The sequence below is a fragment of the Myotis myotis genome, unplaced genomic scaffold, assembly GCF_014108235.1.
Source record: "Myotis myotis isolate mMyoMyo1 unplaced genomic scaffold, mMyoMyo1.p scaffold_m19_p_12, whole genome shotgun sequence".
NCBI classification, from domain to species: Eukaryota; Metazoa; Chordata; class Mammalia; order Chiroptera; family Vespertilionidae; genus Myotis; species Myotis myotis.
In genome coordinates, this window is record NW_023416316.1 from 44,870,876 (window position 1) to 44,893,266 (window position 22,391).

Sequence of the window (22,391 nt, forward strand, 5' to 3'; positions counted from 1 at the left end):
TCGTGTGGAAGGAATCGTTGTTTCTGCTGTCCTGGGTTATTGTCAGTAGCGTAGCTTCAGTCCTTTTGGGCCTTTGTCTCTCCGAAGACGAGTAGCACCTCTCCACGTGGTCTTGTCCCTGTGAACATTTCGCCGAGCTGTGGCTTTCCTGCTGTCCCTGTTTTAGGTTTTTTTCCTAAAAAAAATATGGGCTATTATTGTTTGAATTACTCTGGGCTGTTTCTGTGACCATTTGGAGCTGGGAAAGAGTGGTTTTCTACCTGCAACCTACATGCCTCCTAATTTATATGTCCTAAGTTGTCCTTTAGCCATAAAATATCATTTTTCCCCATTAATATCATCTTGCCTCCTAATATGTTCATGCAGAATGATGGAAGAAGTTTCTCTCATGGAGCAAATATGAAGACTTAATTTTTTTTTAATTTTTTTTTTTTTTAGTAATTTCTTTTGCCCTGTGGTGTTTTGAATGCACTATCATCTGAAACCAAGTTATAGCCCAAATTGGACAGAATCCCCATTTCTGGGGTGTGTTTTGTCTCTGCACTAACCCTTTGCCCTGGGAACTGAGCGTTCCCTTGATGGCATCACAGGAAGTAGCATACAGGAAGTGTGTTCCCGGGGGTGGTCTAATCATTGCGAGGGCACTGGCAGCAGTGCGTGTTCCGACTCCTCGTCTTCGGAGACGCATTTGGTGGTGTCAGAAATGATGTGTTTTCAGTATTACGATGGGAATGTGTTTATACATTTGCGATCCTTGAAAACAAATTCAGACCGTGTTTTCTGCATAGGCATTTCAAAATTCATTGGAGGCGCCCATTAACGAGATGTATCGCTTTTATTTGTTACTGGAGAAATGGAGCTACAGAACGGGGCAGCAATTTTTTTCCGAGTGGAAGACCTAATTAGGAGTAGCCCAATAGCAAAACCTACGGCCTCTGCTTCCTTGTTTACTATTTCGTAAGCCAAATTGGGCAGGAAAGCAGATGTAGAATATTTACTTAAATACATGTTATCTGCTGGCCTCTGTTCACGCTATTGATAAGTTTGGGACGACCGCAGTACAACTTTGATTATTCTTAAACACTTTTCTTAGAAGTGGTAGAGGCAGAAAAATACACAAAATCTCTGGCTGTTTCCTTTTACCTGAACATCCCAGCCTGACTGATGCTTTTATATGCTTTCCCCTGATTTCCCTGGTGCTTCTGCCGAGGACGGCGAGGCCTGCGGGGAGTGCGGTGCTGTCTCCCTCCTCTCTCCAGGAGCGTAGCGGCAGGATCCAGGGACATCTGAGCACCAGATGCTTTCCTTGGCCATCGCCCCTGCCCTGTAGGGAATGGATAGGCTTCGTGGAACATTCCTCATTGTTCTCACTTTAAGAAATGGAGACGAGTGACCTTGAAGAGGGCTCAAGTGTAAAATACGAGAGAGGAAAGGGGCTTTCGTAGATGTAGGGAGGAGGATTGCATCAGACGGTCATCCTTTACTTCTGAAGGGATAGTCGTGTGGGGGAGTGTGTTATGTTTAATTCTGAAGGCTTGGCGTACAGAGAGGGATGACATTTAGCATTGTCCTCTCCGCCAGTGAGAATATCGTAAAGCAGGGACTAGACCTGGTGGATAGGTGCTTGACAGGTAAGGAATACTAATATGTGTGAGAGTCCAGGTTGCCAGATCTTCCTTTTTTCTTTTTTTAAAGAAAAAGCTAGATGTCTAGATTTTAATGCGAAATATACCAGCTTTTAAATGTTAGCAGCTAATTGAAATTAAAATAAAGAACACTGATCCAAGCCCTAAAGGTAGTATAGTCACCCACATAATAGGAAAGAAGGCAGAAGCCAGAGGCTGTCAGCTACAGGTAATGCTGGAAGGATCCGTCATTAACTGCTGTCTCAGGTGGAGAGCTGTATTCTGTACCTGCTGGGTGCGGAGGGGGCATGACCGTTAGGCCTGGGACAGCGTCAGGGTACAGCATTAGCAGGGGTACAGGATGGGGAGACTCGGGCTACCCCTGGCTTAACCATTGCATTCTAGGCCAGGCTTCCTTCCCGATTAAAGGGTGGCTTGGAATTCCATGGCCTCGAAGGAACCTAGTTGCTTTAGCTTCCCGTTGTTACATGACGTATTATCCGACCTGTCAGGTATGGGATAGAGACTGTTGAGGTTCTTTTATCCTAAGGAGAACCCCAGCATATGTTTCACCAGATATGGGTTCTTTGGTTTTCCACTTCACCTCTTTTTTGTTGTTATTAATCTTCACCCAAAGATATTTTTTCCATTGATTTTTTTTTTTTTGAAGAGAGAGTGGAAGGGAGTGGGAGAGACAGAGAGAGAAACATCGATGTGAGACACATCGATTGGTTACCTACCGCATGTGCCGGGCCGGGGACTGAGCCTGTAACCAAGGTACGTGCCCTTCACTGGAATCGAACCCAGGACCTTACAGTCCCTGAGCTGATGCTCTATCCACTGAGCCAAACCAGCTAGGGCTCCATTTCACCTCTTGCCTCCTGGAAATCGTTGTCTTTTCCCTTGCTCACCACATGTCGGCCCGTCTGACGTTACAGATCCGGTGGAAGTACATGATCGTGGACGAGGGCCACCGGATGAAGAACCACCACTGCAAGCTGACTCAGGTCCTGAACACACACTACGTGGCCCCCAGGAGGATCCTGCTGACCGGGACCCCCCTGCAGAACAAGCTCCCGGAGCTCTGGGCGCTCCTCAACTTCCTCCTCCCCACCATTTTCAAGAGCTGCAGCACCTTCGAACAGTGGTTCAATGCTCCGTTTGCCATGACTGGAGAAAGGGTACTGGTCTAGCTTGTTTTTCTTTTCCCTACTTGACAATGGAATGAAAGGATCTAGAGCTGAGAACATTAGAGCGACAGGAAACCCACAGGGTGGTTTACAATGTCGCCCACATTCCGAAGCTAACCCGAGGGGCACGTGTTCTCATTCCCGGGTGTGTCCCCTCTGAAGAAAGCAGATCTAGTGAAGTGTGGGTGTCCTGACTCCAGCCAGGCCGCCAGAGGACACTCCTGACGGTGGGATGCTGACCTGCTGTGGGCCAGGGGGGCCCGTGGAGGGATAGTTACTGCCTCAGTTTAACCAGGCCAATTCACCAGCTGAACATAAACCTGAAGACATGTACGTCCTTGTTGTAAACGTGGGCTTCCCTTTAAACTGTTTCCTCATCGAGAGTGTGTGTGTAAAACTGAAGTTGGACACTAGTTTTCTGTACACGTTTTTCCAGAGTTGAGTGTGAGCCTCAGTTTTGTGTCTACGTAAATAATCCTCACGTCTGGAGCAGCCATTTCTAAATTTCTTACCTCCATTTCTTCCACTATCTGTCTTCTCTTGGAGCTCCTTGATGAAAGGAGGGCCCGAGCCATTGTAAGAAAAGAAATGGGCACATGACCTTTTGGTTAGTGATTTCTCAACTATAGGAATGGGCACATGTCCTTTGGTTTGTGATTTCTTAACTATAGGAATGCAAAGCCAGAAAGAATGCTCTAGGGCAGTGATGGTGAACCTATGACACGCGAACTCATTTTTTTGGTTGATTTTTCTTTGTTAAATGGCATTTAATATATAAAATAAATATCAAAAATATAAATCTTTGTTTTACTATGGTTGCAAATATCAAAAAGTTTCTATATGTGACACGGCACCAGAGTTAAGTTAGGGTTTTTCAAAATGCTGACACACCGCGCTCAAAAGGTTCTCCATCACTGCTCTAGGGAAACTTAGGTTGGAACTCTTTAGCCCTTTAGTTGTGTGGTACATTTTCTTTTTGTCAGTAAGTGATTGACTCGCCCATTTGTATAAAGTAGAGTCAATCAACTCTGCCCCCTAGAGGTGATAGAGGAGGGTGAAAGAGAAAGCAGAGGGTTTTATAAGTGTGACTGTAACTCCAACAAGATCAGGGCAGAAGAAAGGAAGAGCAAGGTAGCATGGCTCAGAAACCAGCCAACATAAGCTGGATCTACTCGTTTTCATCTTCGTCTACAAGCCTGTTGTTCCCTTGGCATGTTCCTGCCTCTGAGACACAGTTAAGAGCCTAACCTAATGCCTCCACTTTAAGTAAGAACACATTAACTGTTGTTGTCACTCTACTCGTGGTCTTTCATTTTTCTTTAATAACCCTTTTTTAAAAATTGATTTGAGAGAGAGAGAAGGGGGGAAGAGAGAAACAGTTGTTCTACTTATTAAGCACTCATTGGTTGATCCTTGTATGTGCCCTGACTGGAAATCAAGTCCACAACCTTGGTATATTGGGACAACGTTCTAACCAGCTGAGCTACCCAGTCAGGGCTACTCGTGTTTTATGTCAGTCTTCCTCACCCCGCCCCCAGTGTGGGCTGTTTTTTAATCTTCACCCAAGGATATGTTTTCATTGATTTTAGAGAGAGAGTAAGGGGGAGAGAAAGAGAGAAACATCAGTGTGAGAGAGAAACATCGATAGGTTGCCTCCCCTATGCACCCCAACCTGGGATTGAACCCATAACCTGGTATGAGCCCACACAGGATGATGCTCCAACTGGCCAGGGCTTCAGCCAGTCTTTATTGCCAGTTATGTCCCATAAAATTCTGAGCCCTTTTCCACAAACCCATCCGGAAGACAAACACCCATTTAGAGGCTATTTTATTTCCAACTGGTAGGCAGGTGGAAGAGGATTCTGAGGTGTATGTGACCAGGTGTAAACCTGGCCTTAACACATATAAACATTCAAACATATATTGAAATGAATAATAAATGTAACATAAAGTGTTATTACATGAAACATCCTTTAAAGAAAATCGAAGTCATCTACAGTTCTCTTCTTGTAGGTGGACTTGAATGAAGAAGAAACTATATTGATCATCCGGCGTCTACATAAGGTTTTGCGACCATTTTTACTGAGGAGACTGAAGAAGGAAGTGGAATCTCAGCTTCCAGAAAAGGTATGTTGCAAAATGCACAAGTTATGGTTTCTTCTCCTGCCGATATGGTTGACATACCTGCACCTGGAATCTGTGTTTCTAAAACAGCAAGTTTGTCTTTTGGAAATCTCTTGAAGTGCTAATTTATTCCATAGAAGCTAGGGGGTTTAGTGTAGAGAAAGAAGGCAAATTTCGGCATTTTCAGCCCAGTGTCCAAAAGCTTTGGGCAGATTTTATAAAATTACCAAATTCATTGAGCTTTACCAAAGTCATTACACTTTAACGTACAGCCACTTAGCATACATTAATTAACTTAACATTGCATTTTACTTTAGATTTTTTTTTAAAGTTAACTAACCTCATTTGAGTTTATTCTTACAGATGCCATAAAAGTGTTCTGTTTGTAAACCAAATAAGGATTTGAGTTTGGAACATTAATCATTATCAGAGGGCCTAGTAAACATTGGCCAAGTTTCCCGGAAATTTATTTAATACTAGAGGCCCGGTGCACGAGTTTGTGCACGGGGGGGGGGGGGGGAGTGTCCCTCAGCCCGGCCTGCACCCTCTCACAATCTAAGACCCCCCTGGGGATGTCCAGCTGCTGGTTTAGGCCTAATCACTGCGGGGATCGGGCCTAAACTGGTAGTCAGACACCCCCAAGGGATGTTGCAGTGCGCCAAGCAGTAGGCAGCCAGGGAGGAGCCAGAGCAGTGACGGCGAACCTTTTGAGCTCGGCGTGTCAGCATTTTGAAAAACCCTAACTAAACTCTGGTGCCGTGTCACATATAGAAATTTTTTTGATATTTGCAACCATAGTAAAACAAAGACTTCTATTTTTGATATTTATTTTATATATTTAAATGCCATTTAACAAAGAAAAAATCAACCAAAAAAATGAGTTTGCGTGTCACCTCTGACATGCGTGTCATAGGTTCACCATCAGTGAGCCAGAACCAGGGCCAAGTGCCACAGTGCTCGCACTCATCCCGGCCCGCTGCGCCTGCTGCTGTCGTTCGCCATGGAGTCAGGAGAGGCTCCTGCCGCCGCCGCTGCAGCTGCACTTGCCAGCCATGAGCCCGGCTTCTGGCTGAGCAGCGCTCCCCCTGTGGGAGTGCACTGACCACCAGAGGGCAGCTCCTGCTCTGAGCATCTGCCCCCTGGTGGTCAACGTGCATCATAGCAACTGGTCTTTCTGGTCATTCCAGTCATTCTGTCTTGAGGGTCGCTTAAGCTTTTATATATATGGATTTGATGCTTGTGATGTCACCATTCTAATAGGTGAAAAATAGAATTTCTACAAATTACAGAACCTTCATCTAATTATTCTTGGGCACAGTTTCTGTCCCACACCACAAACATGAAGTTCCTGAGAACATTTTGAGCAAGTATTTTTCAGATTACTTTGTGGACACTGAGTTTTCAGTGCTTTAGAATATCCTTTGACTTGGCTCTGCACTTTTAGGTTGGATTTAGGTATTAGTTTAATATGTTTCTGATCATAGTTTGGAACCACACACATTTGAGTTCTAAATTTTATTCTCTTAAAGAAAGATTATTTGGCATTGTATACTATTATTTCTAGCATGAGATATTTTGATCTGAGCTTTCTCTTTAGGTGAGCCAAGTTTGAAATGTGTTATTTTGCATCATTGTGTTTTTCTGTGTAATGACTCTATTTTTTGGACAGATTGTTTCATCCTGTTCATTTTTAAGTGGGAGCTGGAAAATAGCATATGAAGTTGATCGGTTTGCTGAGAGAGAATTTTGTTCTCTATTCTTTAACAATTGAGAAAAATTAGAATTAAAGGTGGTTTTTATACCAGGCTTACTCCAGGAGTAGCCCAAATATTTAAGTGTTTTATTGTGCTAGTAAATGCATTATGGGCACTAAATGCTGTATCGATATTTACTTAACTTCTGTGGTCTCAGCACCTTTGGGTAACCCCTTTTCTGTTTAATATGGAGCTTAGCTACTGAATGTATAAACTGGGGAATGGATACAGTGGCCATGTGGCTGCCTGGAGCTACCTCCCAGCACACTGTTACTGAGATCCTGCAAGTCACAGTGGTGGAATGTTAAGGATTTTAATTTGCCCCATGCTTCCTTTTGTTTCTTTAGAAGAGCTGTAAAATAAAAGGTGACTGACTAAAGTCCTTTATTTATTCCATAAAACTTCTTAATCTTTTTGACTTATTTACTTACAAGACTGGCTAAATAGACATAGATTTTTTTAAATGCATTACAAGTTAAAACTATGCCCTGTCTTAAGAAAATCCTGTGTAATAAAAGCCTATGTGGTCATGACGCCCTCACGCCGTAATGAGTGATCACCAGGAGGCTACGTGCGCAGCCGGCGCACACAGGTGGGTGGGGGCTCCGTGCGCGGCGAGGCACACATACGTGGGCGGGGGCTTGATGCTATGTGCACAGCATGAAGGTGGGTTCCGTGGCTCCGCCCTACCTCTTTGGGGCAATCCATTGAGGAGCCCTGGATGGGTGGATGGGGCCTTCCTCTTTGGGGCGATCGATTGCGGAGCTCCCGCACTGTAAGAGGGCATAGGCCAGGCTGGGGAACCACCCCCCACCCCTGAGTGCATGAATTTTGTGCACTGGGCCTCTAGTCTATTATATAAAAATCCAAACTTTTGCAGCCTAAGGATTGTGGGGTGGTCATTTATTTCACAAAGGAATCCTTTACTATTTATTTTACTGTTCTTTCCACAAGAGTGCTTCTTGAGTCTGAATATACTTTTTAAAAAATTAATATTAGATTTTCGAAAGTATGTCTCCTATATAAAGTACACATGTGCTCTTTAATAGCCGGAGCAGACCTCTGAGGTATGTTAAATACCTTGTATGTGATAGATTGTCTATGGATAAGCTCCCTTTTCCTGGAGGTAACTTGGCAGTGTGGAAAGCATGGGTTCTGCCATCAGAGTGGACAAGGGTCCCCACCACATTCTCCAACTCTTACTGTGTGAACTTGGGCAAGTCAAGTTAACCCAGTGGGTCTCAAGGTTCTCATCAGTGAACTATAAAATAAATGGTACCTGCTTCATAGAACTGTTGAGAGGACTAAGATGGATGTACTACTACTACTACCGTGCCTGGCACGTGGGCAGCACTCAACTAGGGACAGCTACTCATGTTGCTGCTTCTATTATTAATGGAGACCTCTAGGCCTCACTGTTCTCTCATTCTTGCACTTCCTGTGGCCCTCCCACATCGCTGTCCCCATAGTCCTTTCAAGGCAAGTTGGGGGGACTAATCACTGTGTGTAGCTATGTGGCCTTATTGATGTCTTGAGGCCAGTGGTTATTCTCTACTTTTTCTGTCTCGTGAGGACTTTTTTATCAGGGAAAATTGGTCATTTAAGTATTATCCTTGGGGATAAGTTTTCTTCTACTTCTCCTGCCTATAGCCACAAACAACATGTATGTCTTTCTCAGCCTGTGTAAAGAATCAGGAAGGAATTATGGCTATGGCAGGATAAGGCTAACTATAAATACTTCCACAGCAATAATTCTCAAATGTTTTCGTGAAAAGGAATCAATTAAGGAAGTGTTTTTTAATTTACGTATAATAAAATTTACTCTTTTGGACACATAGTTCTAGAAGTTTTAAAAACTGCATAGTTATATTTCCCACACCTACCTTCACAATACAGAGCAATTCTATTTCCCAGTCTCCCCCCCCCCCCCATGCCACAAATTCCTTAGTGCTGCCACATTTTAGCCAGAGCCTCTCTCCACTCTTAGTCTCATGCAACCACTAATGTGTTCGTCCCACAGCTCTGCCTTTTCCAGAATGTCGTCTGAGTGGACTCAGACAGTGTGTGTCATCAGACCTTCTGCATCTGCTTTCTTTCATTCAGCATCGTGTGTTTGAGATGCATCCAAGTTGTTGCAAGTATCCATAGTTGGGTCATTTTTATTGTTGAGTAGTATTCTATCATGTGGATGCACCATACTTGATGAGGGATAAATCTGCTATAAACATTGTGTAAAGGTATTTGTGTGAACATAGCTTTTCATTTCACTTGAGCAGAGAATTAGGAGTGGGGTTGCTCGGCCATATGGTTAATGTACATGTAACTTTGTAAATTTCTACACACTGCTCCAAACTGTCTGAACCATTTTGTATTCCCACCAGCAATGTGTGAACATTCCATTTCCTTCCCTTTCTCATCAGTACTCATTGGGAAGTGGCAGTTTTTTTAATGTTTTTAGCCATTTCAATAGGTGTATAACTTTAATTTGCCTTTCTCTACCATCCAATGATGGTAGGCATCTTTTCATGGGCTTAATCAGCCCCTGTATGTCTTCTTTGATGAAATGGTGCTCAAATCTTTTGCTTGTTTTTTTATTTTTATTGGATTGCTTCTTTTATTGTTGTTGAGTTTTGTGATAGAAGAACTTAAAAATACAAAATGTCATCCTTTTACGGTAATTCTGTTCAGTGCAGCTAGAGTAGAGTGACCTTGGGAATACATTTCCTCAGATGAAACTAAAGCAGGCCTCGGAGGGCCACAGTAAGATAAACGCGGTTCTCCTTCATACAGAATTTAGTTTTAATGAATATTTAATAAAAATTAGTTTAAATCAATGGCTACTGAATAATTTTATGAGTCTAATGAAATACCTCATGAGCAAGGGAATAGACCGTCCAATAACGGTAGGCATCTTTTCACTGGTTTAAGCAGCCCCTCCCCCCAAACCACCACCTACTGCTAGTGTAAAACCCATCCCTCACACTCGGGGAAGAATGGGGATTCCTAGGCTGAGTGTTTAGGGGAGGTCTTCGGGGTGGATCAATAGAATATTCATCAACTTTATGCTGATATACCAAAATGAGATCTATTCTCTTAATTTGACTGTCCTAGGGTGTGGTTGGCAAATGGCATTTAATTGGATTTCTATTATCTGTCTCCCTAAGTACGGTGATTTAAGCTATTTACCCTCTGATTGGGGAGAAGTGCAAATCATTTACTCTTTTATTTTTAATTTATCTTTATTGTTGAAAATATTACAGATGTCCCCTCTGATTCCCCATTGACCCCTGCCCCAGGCCTCACCACACTATTGTCTGTGTCTATGGGTTATGCATATAAATTCTTGGGTTAATCTCTTCCTACCCACCCACCCATCCCCACCTTAAGTGTCCTTGGTTTAGGGAAGATAGGATTTATCAGGTGGACACAAACTGCTGGTTAACTGTTTCAGTTTCCCTATTCCACTTGCCTGGAATTTTCCTACCTTCTTACTATTCTATAACAACTATAGGTAAAATATAGTTGCAAAGCTTATGACGATGATTGTGACCATATTTATCAAAGCAGTTTCTGGTATCCTCTAAGGACACAAAGGAAGAAGGTCAGAAGGTCGGAGTCCTCGGATGGGCTCCCCTCTCTGTTGACGTGACCCCTGTGGGATGTCCGAGTCCCCGTCTGCATGGTATCATCATGCCTCCTGTCCCCAAGCCCCTCACCTGCAGCACCTGGCAGTAGCTCATTGGTGGGGAGGGGGTTGAGGGTTCTGTACCTGTGAGCCCTAATGCCCTTAAACACAAGCCTCAGCGTCTCTTCCAGCAGTGAGGCCCCAGTGAAGGTGAATGTCAGGGCAGAACTCATAAGCCGGAGCCTCTGCTTGGTCACCTTTAACATAGAGTTTAATAGAGTGGACTGTTCCCAGTCCTAACTGCACCATTAATTAGCTGTATCATTTTGACTCAGTCTGTTCAACTTTTCGATGCTCTGGTTCCTTATCTATAAAATGTGGACACTGGCCCAGCTGGCATGGCTCAGTGGTCGAGTGTCCACCTATGAACCAGTTCGATTCCCAGTTAGGGCATATGCCCAGATTGCAGGCTGGATCCCCAGTGTGGGGCGTGCAGGAGGCAGACAGTCAGTGATTCTCTCTCATCACTGATGTTCTATCTCCTTCTCCCTTCCTCTCTGAAATCAATAAAAATATATTTTTAAAAAATAAGATAAAATGTGGACACTGAATATAAGTCTCTTAAAGCTCTTTTGTGGTGAAATGAAAGAAGGCAGATAAATGCATGTGTGCATGGGGCCTGGTCTCTAAGAGCTCAATAATATTAACCCTGATGTCATTTTTATCTTTATACTCCTCCGAAGTTGTTTAACATTTTTCCTCACCAAGATCAAATGTCATTGAGAGTTAATAGCTCCTGAAGAAGTGGAAGTACTTTAAAAATATGACACGATCAGGCTTGTAACACACAAAACCAATATTGCCTGCATCCTTATTTATTAAACTTGGAGATGTTTTTGTCCCAGCCTGGCCAAGGTCATTAAAAACTAAAACAAGTTGATGGTAGGTTACTTGCCTTTCTTAACTTTTCTGCTAAGAGCCAGCCTTTCTCTAGTTTGATTTGGTGCATCAAAATGATTGGCAAAAGGCTATTAATAGTGGTTCCATCGAGCCTGACAGGTTTCTTCTAAAGCAACAATTGAATGAATATTCAACTTCTCTTCATCTGTGACCTCTTCGCTCTGGCCCTCAGAGCTGGGAATAACTTGATCGTTTTTAATCAGTTTATTAAACATTAGGCAGCTTGCTGATTTACCTTTAATCACATTCTGCAGATTTCTAGGCATTAATCTGTTGTTTATTATGAAAACCGCACGTTTGTATTCTGGGGATTTTTTTAATAAGGTGAAACAGTAATAGGAGAGCATCCAGCGGATTTTATGCAGTAGGAGCGTGCTAGAAGTGCTGCAGGTGTGTGCGGAGCTCCCTTTCGCTGCTGCAGATGGGCTTTTTGCAGCGTTTCAGATGGAAGCACAGGGGGTCTTGCCTTCTTTAGGTGGTCGTTGAACCCAGCTATGGATTAGGCCTTCTCCACCTGCTGTCCTCACTGGGGAGTGTCCTCTCATCTCTCCAAAGCAGGTATATGAAAGGACTGTTACAAGTCTCATTTTAGGACTAGTATTGGGAGTAGCCACATATCACCATTTGAAAAAATGTTTCACAAAGAAAATCATAGGATATTGGCCATTCACTGTTTTTCCTAAACCTGTCCTGTTCCTGTAAAAAGGGGAGATAGTTGGGAGGCAGAAGAAATACTGAAAATATACTCTATATTCAGTATCTTTGAATTTGAACAGTTTACAAGCCATTCTCTCAAATATGGAGCAAGTCATTAAAATTCCTAAAAGCATAGCCCTAGCCACAATTACATATGACCTCTGGAAGGTCCCTCCACCATACCATGCCTTAGCAACGATGTCCATGGTCTGTTCCAACCCCTCCACCCCTTCCCAGGAATCCAAATGGGGAAGCAGATACCTTCAGGCTCCTGGAATGCCACCAGCAGCTGTGTCTCAGCTATCTCTCTCTCTCTTTTTTTTTTTAATTGGAAATATTGTGTTATTGATTTCAGAGAGGAAGGGAGAGGGAGAGAGAGAGAAACATCAATGATGAGAGAGAATCATTGATCAGCTGCCTCCTGCACAGCCCACATTGGGAATGGAGCCTGCAACCCAAGTATATTCCCTGACCGGGAATCGAACTGTGACCTCCTGGCTCATAGGTTTGATGCTCAACCACTGAACCATGCTGGCCAGGCTCAACAGTCTCTTTAGAGCAGCACCTTCTCTCTCCTGCTCTCAACCACTTGCTGCTCTTTTCCCCCAGGTTGAATATGTGATCAAGTGTGACATGTCAGCTCTGCAGAAGATCCTGTATCGCCACATGCAAGCCAAAGGGATCCTCCTCACAGATGGTTCTGAGAAAGATAAGAAGGTGCGTGGCGGAAGGGGACGCGACGAAGGGTGCGCACGTCTCCTTGTGACCGGAACGTCAGATACCCGCGGGAGGCAGATTTGTTAACGCATGTTACTGGGTCTCTTTTGTAGCTGTTGTAGCTGCCAAAGGACATCTCTTACCCTCTTCAGGGTAAACTACACTGGGGCAGGAAGAAAGGCGTAGGTCCTGTCTCTGAAATAGCTAGCTGTGCTCACGTCAGTTTGGCAGAAGACATATTCCGCCTAAAAGTGGTGGCATTTTAGAAGTTTCATTTCTTGGTCCTCTGTCTTCGCAGAATCCCAGGGAATAGACAGTCATGTCACAAACCCATTGACTTGACATAACTCCTTCCTGGAGGATGTTAGTCACAAGAAAGGTGCGATATCGAGCCCAGAAACCACCCTATTTTAGCAGGAGCTTTGGACCACAGGAGGTGTGGGTTACGGAGACCGACAGCCCTTTGCCTCTTGTAGAAAAGCTCACTTTTAACAATTAGAATCATCCGATCCTTTAATAACTTGTTCTATTTTGACTCTCTCCACGTGTTCTTAGGGGAAAGGGGGTGCTAAGACACTCATGAACACTATCATGCAGCTGCGAAAAATCTGCAATCACCCATATATGTTTCAGCACATTGAGGTAAGTCGGCGATCTCTGTTTTTTTAAGTTTTTTTAAAAAATATATTTTTATTGATTTCAGAGAGGAAGGGAGAGGGAGAGAGAGACAGAAACATCAATGATGAGAGAGAATCATTGATTGGCTGCCTCCTGCATGCCCCACACTGGAGCTCGAACCCACAACCCAGGCATGTGCCCTGACCAGAATTGAACCGTGACTGCCTGGTTCGTAGGTCGACGTCGACGCTCAGTCACTGAGCCAGGCCGGCCAGGCTGTGTTCTCCGTTTTGATCCTGACCCTGCTTGTGCTCTTCCTACTAATACTGCTTAAAAAATTTTTAATAGAAAAATACAACACGGTTAAAACGTGCATGGACGTTGAAATGATAGTTCTGCTGTCAGATAGCTTAACGGGGAAGAATTAACAAATGTGAATTTTCTGGTCATGGATGCTTTTTGGCACCAAGCACTTGAGCATCTGGAATTTTATAGCCATGAGTCTAAAGTGGTGAGAAAATGTTGTAAGCTATGGCTCATTATGTGGGTTTGGGTAAGTACTGTGAATTGCCTTGTTACGTGAGGTGCTCTGAAATGGAGGATAATGATCGATACATCCAGTTTCCTCAGGAGGATGCTGTGAAAAACATTAAAATAATGTATTTATACCTGTGGAAGAGAAAGATGTTCTTGAAATATTTTCTCTGTGAAAGACGCTGACCTTGGTTGGTTATTTAGATTTGTATTCTTCCTCTCTGGCCTCCATCAAGACAATGTAAATTCAGGCTGTAAACCGCTGCCCTGGTCTTTATGAAGCTATTTCTAGGGGTGAGGACATTTTCTGCCCTATTCACTCCATGTGAATAAGTTTCCTAAATTGACAGTTTCACCCAGTGGGAACAATGGACTTGAGCAGGCAGGAAGGAGCCACATTGTAGTCTCCAGCCTTCAGTGTTGCTGCTGATGCCGGCGGCCCGGGGGCAGTACCTCGCCAGCATCGTGCCTGCTTCCCACCGCAAGTGGGCAGGGGCCTGGGGCAAGTCCCTGCAGGCTCGGGGTCCGCACCAGATTATTAAAACAGACACACACGGGGGGATCTGAGGAAAAGAGTGAACAGTCACAGTATAAGAATGAGGTTGAGTATGCATGACTTTGGCAATTCGTTTTTTCTCCCTCATTTTTGGTAGCTGTGCTTGTCAGAGTACTTATTGCACGCCTTCTCTCTGTACCGGAGCCCTGTCCCAACTCTGGTGGGGAATTAGAAAGACTCCTGATACTGCTGTTTGCCTTCGAGTTCAAAGGGCAGAGTTATCTATACACTAAAAAGCCCTAGATCTAGGGAAAATGACAGCAACAACACTAAAAATAAAAAAAAATCCACCACCTGTCAGTGTGGCTCTGTGACTGAGTGTCGAACCATGAACCAGGAGATGGCAATTCAATTCCTGGTCAGGGCACATGCACAGGTTGCAGGCTAGATCCCCAGAAGGGGGCGTGCAGGAAGCAGCCGATCAATGATTCTCTCTCTTCATTGATTCTCTCTTTCTCCCTCTCCCTCTCTCTCTGAAATCAATAAAAACATATTTTTTAAAAAATCCACCAACAAGCCCTAACCGGTTTGGCTCAGTGGATAGAGCGTTGACCTGCAGACTGAAGGGTCCCAGGTTCAATTCCGGTCAAGGGCATGTACCTTGGTTGCGGGCACATCCCCAGTAGGAGGTGTGCAGGAGGCAGCTGATCGATGTTTCTCTCTCATCGATGTTTCTAACTCTTTATCCCTCTCCCCTCCTCTCTGTAAAAAATCAATAATAATATATTTTTTTAAAAATCCACCAACAAGCACAACTATTTAAAGTATTAGACATATAGTGGAAGGAGAATTCAGTGTGCAATGAGTCCATACCCCAGGCCACTTCGTAACGCAGATTGCGCTTACGGGGGTAAAACTCTTCATTTAGGAACTTTATTCACATGAACCGACCTGGTGTAAGTCACTCAGCCTCTCCAAGCTCTATTGTACTTGACTTGTCACAATGGTCATGGATTCTAGAGCTGACAAGAGGATGAACTTTAAAACAAGTCATATAGGAAGCGTCTTGTAAACTGGTAACATGTTAAGCAGATGTGAGGTATCAATGACTCAGTTGGGTGGGGCTTTAGGCTGGGCTGGGAAGAACCAAGAACATGTCTATGATGGGGTCCTATCAGGTTAACCTGTCACCCACCATATCACTTCTCCTAAATACAATTTAAGATGTTTACTCTGCTACACAGAGGGTTTGAGGACTCAGGTTGTGAGAATTAAGTGTCAGCCTTACCTCATTTTGGTTATCATACAAAACTAACCTTTGTAACATGCTAGGCCTGTCAGGAAGGGAGATGACATGGTCTCTCCTCCAGCTTCCTCCAGCTTTCGTCTGCGCACCTAGGGAGGGTGGAGGGAGAGGGCCATGGTAACAGGAGTGAAGGTTAAGTAGCATGCCTTCTATTCCATGTGTATTTGCATTTCGAATGGCAGTCAGTAGGAAAACAAACGTTGATTTGCAGGTATTTTTAATATTTATTTTACTGACTTTAGAGGGAGGGTAGAGGATAGGGATAGAGAGGTAGAAACATCAATGAGAAAGAAGCATGGATCGGCTGCTTTATGCACACACCTCCCTGGAGATCGAGCCCGCAACCCTGGACATGTGCCCTGACTGGGAACTGAACCGGTGAACTCTTGGTTCATGGGTCGAGGCTCAACCTCTGAGTCACACCGACCAGGCTGATTTGCAGTTTTTCAACATAAAAAACGTTCAGGAGCATATTCCTAGAAACGGGAGCCGCAGTTCCTGGCTAATGTTTACTAGTTACGGGTCAGAGACGGTGTGTGCCTTCTGCCCTGGTCTTTGCTTTGTTTGCCTCACAGCCTTTGTTCATACTGTCACAGCAGAAGCCCAGCCTCCCAACGGGGCTCCCTGCTCCCCTGGGGCTTCAAACCAGAGAAATGAAAACAGGTTGTGAGAGGGTTTTTTTTGTTGTTGTTTGCTTGTTTTTTTAAAAAATATATCTTATTGATTTTTTACAGAGAGGAAGGGAGAGGAATAGAGTTAGAAACATCAATGAGAGAGAAACATCGATCAGCTGCCTCCTGCACACTCCCCACTGGGGATGTGCCTGCAACCAAGGTACATGCCCTTGACCGGAATCGAACCTGGGACCCTTCAGTCTGCAGGCTGACGCTCTAGCCACTGAGCCAAACCGGTCAGGGCGAGGTATTTTTTTTTAATGATGCTAATTCCTAATCGTATCACCATCTACTGACACATATCTCTTTGGTTCTTACAGCCCTGCTTAGAGAGAGGGTTAGAACCTAAACATCTAGTAAGGAAAGGCTCTAGCTGCCTTTGGAGAGAGAAGGGGTGCTTCTTGACATCAGATTGGGGCTTTTGGCTGTTGTCCAGCAGGTCTGCGTCCTGGGGGCTGGGCCTTCCATAAATGATGAGCATATTTGAGGGGCGAGCCCAGAGGGAAAGATCTGGTCCCTCTGGAAGGAAGGGAAGCAGAAAAAGGAGACAGCTGGTGGCTAATGGGAAGGTGGGACATCATCTCCTTCCCCCAGATGGTCTCCCTTTCCTTTAGTGGGAGTGGAAATCACATGGAGGGCAGCCAGGTACTTCTCCCACAGCCGGGGAAGCGGGGGCTGTGTGATGAAGTCCAGTGTTTTAAAGTGAGAGCTAGACCCCTGAGGGAGCGCTGTACATGGAGGGCCTTATCTGTAATAGAGAAAAGCACAGTGTGCAGGGGATGTTAGGACCTCACTAAACTAAGATTTAACATGGAGTGTATGATCACCATTGCTTTTACTGCCAAATATTTTCACAGTGTATTTATGTGCACATTTTAGACCTGATTTGCTTATATTAAGCTCTTCCTCTAGTCTCGACTCTGTGCTCCTTGAGGGTAGATATTTCAGTTGTTTCTGGATCCCCAGAACCGTCCCAGCTCAGCCCGGGGCCAGGAGATGTTTAATCGCTGTTGGATGAATGAACTAACCCTGTCATCTCAGCAGGAGAGACTTGCAGAAACTCACAGGAGAGACATTCCTGGCAGAACAAAAGTCTGATTTCAAAGACATTGAGTTTCAGGTTCATCTTATCTTATTATATTGTTTAATTGTACTCTAGAAACAGATAGGATGACCTCACTAAAAGAGTAATCATTAAGTTAATAATTACATACCTGATGGGTTTTCTTTATTCATTTTCTTTTTCTCTCTCTTTTAAAGGAATCCTTTGCTGAACACCTGGGCTACTCAAATGGGGTCATCAATGGGTAAATCTTTAACTTTTTTTTCTTCTGAAAAATAGTTTGTTGGTCCTACCTCAACTTTTCTCTCTCTGGTGTTATTCGTCATACAAATACACACAGCCAGCCGCCTCAGCCTTCTCCCCTCAGGAGAGCCTACAGAAGTTGTGAACCAAAATGTATCAGCATCTCTTGTACTTTAGTGGCATAAATTACCACATGCCTTGAGTAAGTGGCTATTCAAAGGACATAGATCTCATTTAATAGTATCCTAGTTCTAAAAACGTTGTCGAAGCTTCAAAGGGTTGTTATTTATAACCAATAGTGTAGCTTCGGCTTCAAGAGGATTTATCATATTAAATTTCAAGTGGATATTTAGTATTAACTCATAGGAGTAGAAATGTCCCATCTACTATAAATATGTATGACTTTACAGTAATTTGTTAGAAATAAGGTCTGTATAGGAAACATTTTTCATAAGCAGTGGACATTGAAGAGAAGCATGCCTTGCAGCAACAAGAAGGAACATGCTTAACAGGAAGTCTGTTTTGCTTGCTTGGCACCAGGGAAAAGGTATTATTAGGACACAGGACTTATTCTCGGGTCCCAAGGGGAGACCGTGTCACCAGGAATTGGAACCCATCCAGAAGCAGTGCCACCAGGCTCTGCTGCCTCCCCACTGCCCCCCTTTCTCTGGGTTCTGTGGTCGCTGCTGGTGCCATCAGGTTGGCCAGGGTTGCATATTAAGATCATGGTCACGGGGAGTGTTTGGAGGTCAGTTCTCAGAGCAGGGGAGGGACACTAGGACGACCTACAGTTGAAAATGTGTCTCTTAGACACAACACATAGGTATTGTGTCGTAAAATCAGCTACCGAATGGTAGATTTCACTGTCCTAGACTGCAAGTGCCTTGGAGAGTTTTCCAACAATACCAGTCCTACAATAAAGTTTTAATAACAACACATCCTTGTTGATAAAAGGGAAAAGTGGGTGATTGTGGAGGAAAACGGCTCTACTTGAGCTTATTGACACTCTTCTCCATCTGATGACAGTACATATTACCATTTAAAATATATATATATATTGATTTCAGAGAGGAAGAGCGAGGCAGAGATAGCAACATCAATGATGAGAGAGTGAATCATTGATAGGCTGCCTCCTGCACGCCCCCTACTGGGGATAGAGCCCCCATCCTGGGCATGTGCCCTGATAGGGACTCAACCATGACCTCCTAGTTCATAGGTTGATGCTCAACTGCAAAGCCACACTGATGAGGCACATTACCATATGTATTTTTTACTTGCGTTTTCTGCCTAAGCCAGGACTCTTGCCTCCTTCCCAATGCATTCCAGCACACTGTACATGGTGATCTTATAAAAAGATATATCACCAAAATACATGATAAAGGAAGAGGATTTGAATTTGGGTGGTGGACACACATTGCAATATACAGATCATTAATCATAGAAATGTATACTTGAAACCTATGTAATCCTATTCACCAATGCCATCCCAATACATTTAAGTTTAAAAAATAAAAAATATGGGGGGGGGGCAATGGGGGAAAAAGAACATATATGTAATACCTTAATCAATAAGGAAAGAAAAAATAACAATAAAACATATATATATCAGATCTTGTCACTCCCCTGTTTAAAGCCCATCAATGGCTTTCCATTGCCCTTAAAACTGACAGGTGCAGTGTGGTGAATGGAGCGCTGCAGGTTCTGCCCGTCCACCCTCTGCCTCTGCTCTCCTCTCCCAGTGTTCTCTGCTCACTTAGGTTTAAGTCCCACACACCCTTTTTTTTCTTTTTCAGTTCCTCAGTCTCACCAGGCTCTTTTTTACTCCTCGGGGCTTTGTGCATATTCTCCCCACTTCCTGGTATCTTGTCCTCTCCTCTCCCAAACTTTCATCCTCCACGGGCTGGCTGCCTTTCGCTCATTTTTTTAGGTTTTAGCTGAACGGTTACTTTTTCAGGGAGGTCACAACCCCTGACATTGGAAACCTGTTAGCTGGCATTTTTTTCCCCGGAGGGCCAGATCTCAAATATTTTCACCTTTGCAGGCCAAAAGGTCTCTGTCACACCTACAGCTTTGCCCATGTAGCATGAAAGGAGCCATAGACAAAACAGTGAGCATGGCTGTGTCCCAATAAAATTTTACTTTACAAAAACAGCCATCACACCAGGGCTGAAGTTTGACCAACTCTCTCTCATCTAAAGAAGGTAGTAATGTGTTGCTGTAAGTTCTCTCATAGTAACTTGGTACCTTTTTAGTACTTACACAATCTATGATGACCCATTTTGAAGGCAGGGATTCTGTTTTGCTTATCACTACACACATGCCTAGCATTGTGCTTGGCACAGAGTAGATGCTCAATAAGTATTTGAATGACTCTTAAGTGCCCTAAATTAACAATTTTATATGCTTAATAAGTAAGGATTTAGAAAATAAAACATATACATGTATGTGTGTGTAGCATATGTAATGCACTCTTTATGAGTTTTGTATATATTTTTATTTTTCCATTATATACTCACTGCTTTGGAGTGGATATTCACTCATTCATTCCACAGTTACTTATTGTTTATGATGCACAGGGAATAATATGAAAAGCAGAGTTATACTGGATCCTGCAAGAAGACAGCAGTAATACTGTCTTCTTGTTTTGCATTTTTGGGTTCAGGGCTGAGCTGTATCGGGCCTCAGGAAAGTTTGAGCTACTTGATCGTATTCTGCCAAAATTGAGAGCGACTAACCACCGCGTGCTGCTTTTCTGCCAGATGACGTCTCTCATGACCATCATGGAGGATTACTTTGCTTTTCGGAACTTCCTTTACCTGCGCCTTGATGGTGAGTACGTGAGGAGCTAGACTGGGAAGCCCTGCTCCTGAGAGTACAGGGATGACGGGCACTTAGATCCAATCTCCTCGGAAAAGGAGGGGTGAGATTGTTGAAGAATTAACTAACCGGGTGAGTGCCGCTTTTCTAGATACCAATTTTCATACCCTCAAGCTCAAAATAAGCTGAAATCCCTTGCACAGCTGTTTATCCCCCCACACAAGCCAATACAAGTGAGCTAGAGTCATTTACTGGTATAAGTTCCACCATTAAACTAAACTGAAATAAAATTTAAAAGCCCTCCTTGCTCTTAGGATTATCTGTTTCCTTTGCACCATATGGAATATTTTTATAAGCTGTTAGCTTTTTGTGTTAGGGCATGTTTTAAGGGGATAAAGGCTATGTCTCCTTTGTTCCGTAATACTGAAATGGTTCAGTTAAGATTATATTTCATTATCATTAAAGCTTCTCTCTTTTTCTAAGCAGAATATATCTATATGTTACATTCAGAGATAGGTTTCCATAGTTTCCTGGATTTTGCAAACTATCCCATATAATAAAGAGCTAATATGGCAATTAGACCAGATGGGCGGAACGACCTTCTGGAACCAGCAGTGGGCAGGGGAGTGTGGGGCCCACGAATTTCATGCATCGGGCCACTAGTGTAAAATATTTCCCTGATACTAGGAGAGAACTTTAAAGACCATGTCCTAAAAAATTAGTAAGAAAATATGAATGAAAGTATGAATTTAGGGATATATGATTTCTATATCAGCCCCAGTACTTTAGAGATGAAACATACTATACTTTTCATACTATAGCAGGGGCTAAGACTTTCAAAGAGTAGTAAGGGGGAATAACTAATTTACAGCCAGGATGGTGTAAATCCCCGGAGAATACATTATTACTAATACCAATTTTCATCTAGTGCAATGAACAAGTTATTGTTAAATGTTAACTTAGTTTATGTTTCATTGAAAGGTTTTGTTTTATTTTTATCCTCCCTTTGCCATGAATTAGACATAGCTGGATATATACCAAACCTCAGACTTGCCATACTTGAGTTTTAATTTAATTTAATTTATTTTAAATATATTTTTACTTATTACAGAGAGGAAGGGCGGGGGAGAGAGAGATAGAAACATCAGTGATGAGAGAGAATCATTGAGCGGCTGCCTCCTGAACGTCCCATACTGAGGATCGAGCCCGCAACCGAGGCATGTGCCCTGACCAGGAATCGAACCATAACCTCATAATCGAACCTGGTTCATAGGTCAGTGCTTAACCACTGAGCCATGCTAGCCGAGCCATACTTCAGGCGTTTTTTTTGTTGTTGTTGTTGTTTTTAAATATATTTTATTGATTTTTTTACAGAGAGGAAGGGAGAGAGATAGTTAGAAACATCTATGAGAGAGAAACATCCATCAGCTGCCTCCTGCACACCCCCTACTGGGGATGTGCTCGCAACCAAGGTACATGCCCTTGACCAGAATCGAACCTGGTACTCTTCAGTCCACAGGCTAATGCTCTAGTCACTGAGCCAAACTGGTCAGGGCCATACTTGAGTTTTAAATGAATTCTCTTTATGATCTCCCTCTTAGGGTATTTTTAAAAAATGAATTATACCTCTGATAGACTTGATTTCTAAAAATCTTTTTACCTCTCTCCTCCAATGTCACTAACAACAGATGAATGGTTAAGTAAATGTTAATTTTGAATTCAGGACACAGTTACATCCTCCACAGTCTGTCTCTTTTGGCAGCACTCCTGCATTGTCTTGTCCTCTGCCCGGATCCCTCCCTCCCGCTCTGGGAGAGGTCAGCTCTCCTTCACCACTCTCATCTGAAAGCAAACCTTCCTCCATTGTGCTCAGGGGAGGGGCAGCCCAGCCCTCTGTCCTCCCTCTCTGCCCCCCACAGGTGTCCTAGATGACCTGTTTACCAGTCTGT

The 22,391-nt window shown here is 43.5% G+C and overlaps 1 protein-coding gene across 17 annotated transcripts in view; it reads left to right on the forward strand.

Annotated features, from left to right (window-relative positions):
• SMARCA2 (SWI/SNF related, matrix associated, actin dependent regulator of chromatin, subfamily a, member 2) overlaps positions 1–22,391 on the forward strand; it is a 181,735-nt gene that overhangs the window by 68,332 nt on the left and 91,012 nt on the right. For 16 of the 17 annotated variants that reach the window (XR_004971289.1, XR_004971288.1, XR_004971287.1 and 13 more), the window contains 6 exons: positions 2,564–2,806; positions 4,829–4,942; positions 12,584–12,691; positions 13,247–13,333; positions 17,580–17,626; positions 20,288–20,454. Coding sequence is in view for 12 of the 17 variants with exons in the window: in XM_036330951.1 (XP_036186844.1) it covers positions 2,564–2,806; positions 4,829–4,942; positions 12,584–12,691; positions 13,247–13,333; positions 17,580–17,626; positions 20,288–20,454 (766 nt within the window). In the remaining 5 variants the exon portion in view is untranslated. The remainder of the gene's footprint in view (positions 1–2,563; positions 2,807–4,828; positions 4,943–12,583; positions 12,692–13,246; positions 13,334–17,579; positions 17,627–20,287; positions 20,455–22,391) is intronic. The other variant, XM_036330958.1, reaches the window with a different exon arrangement.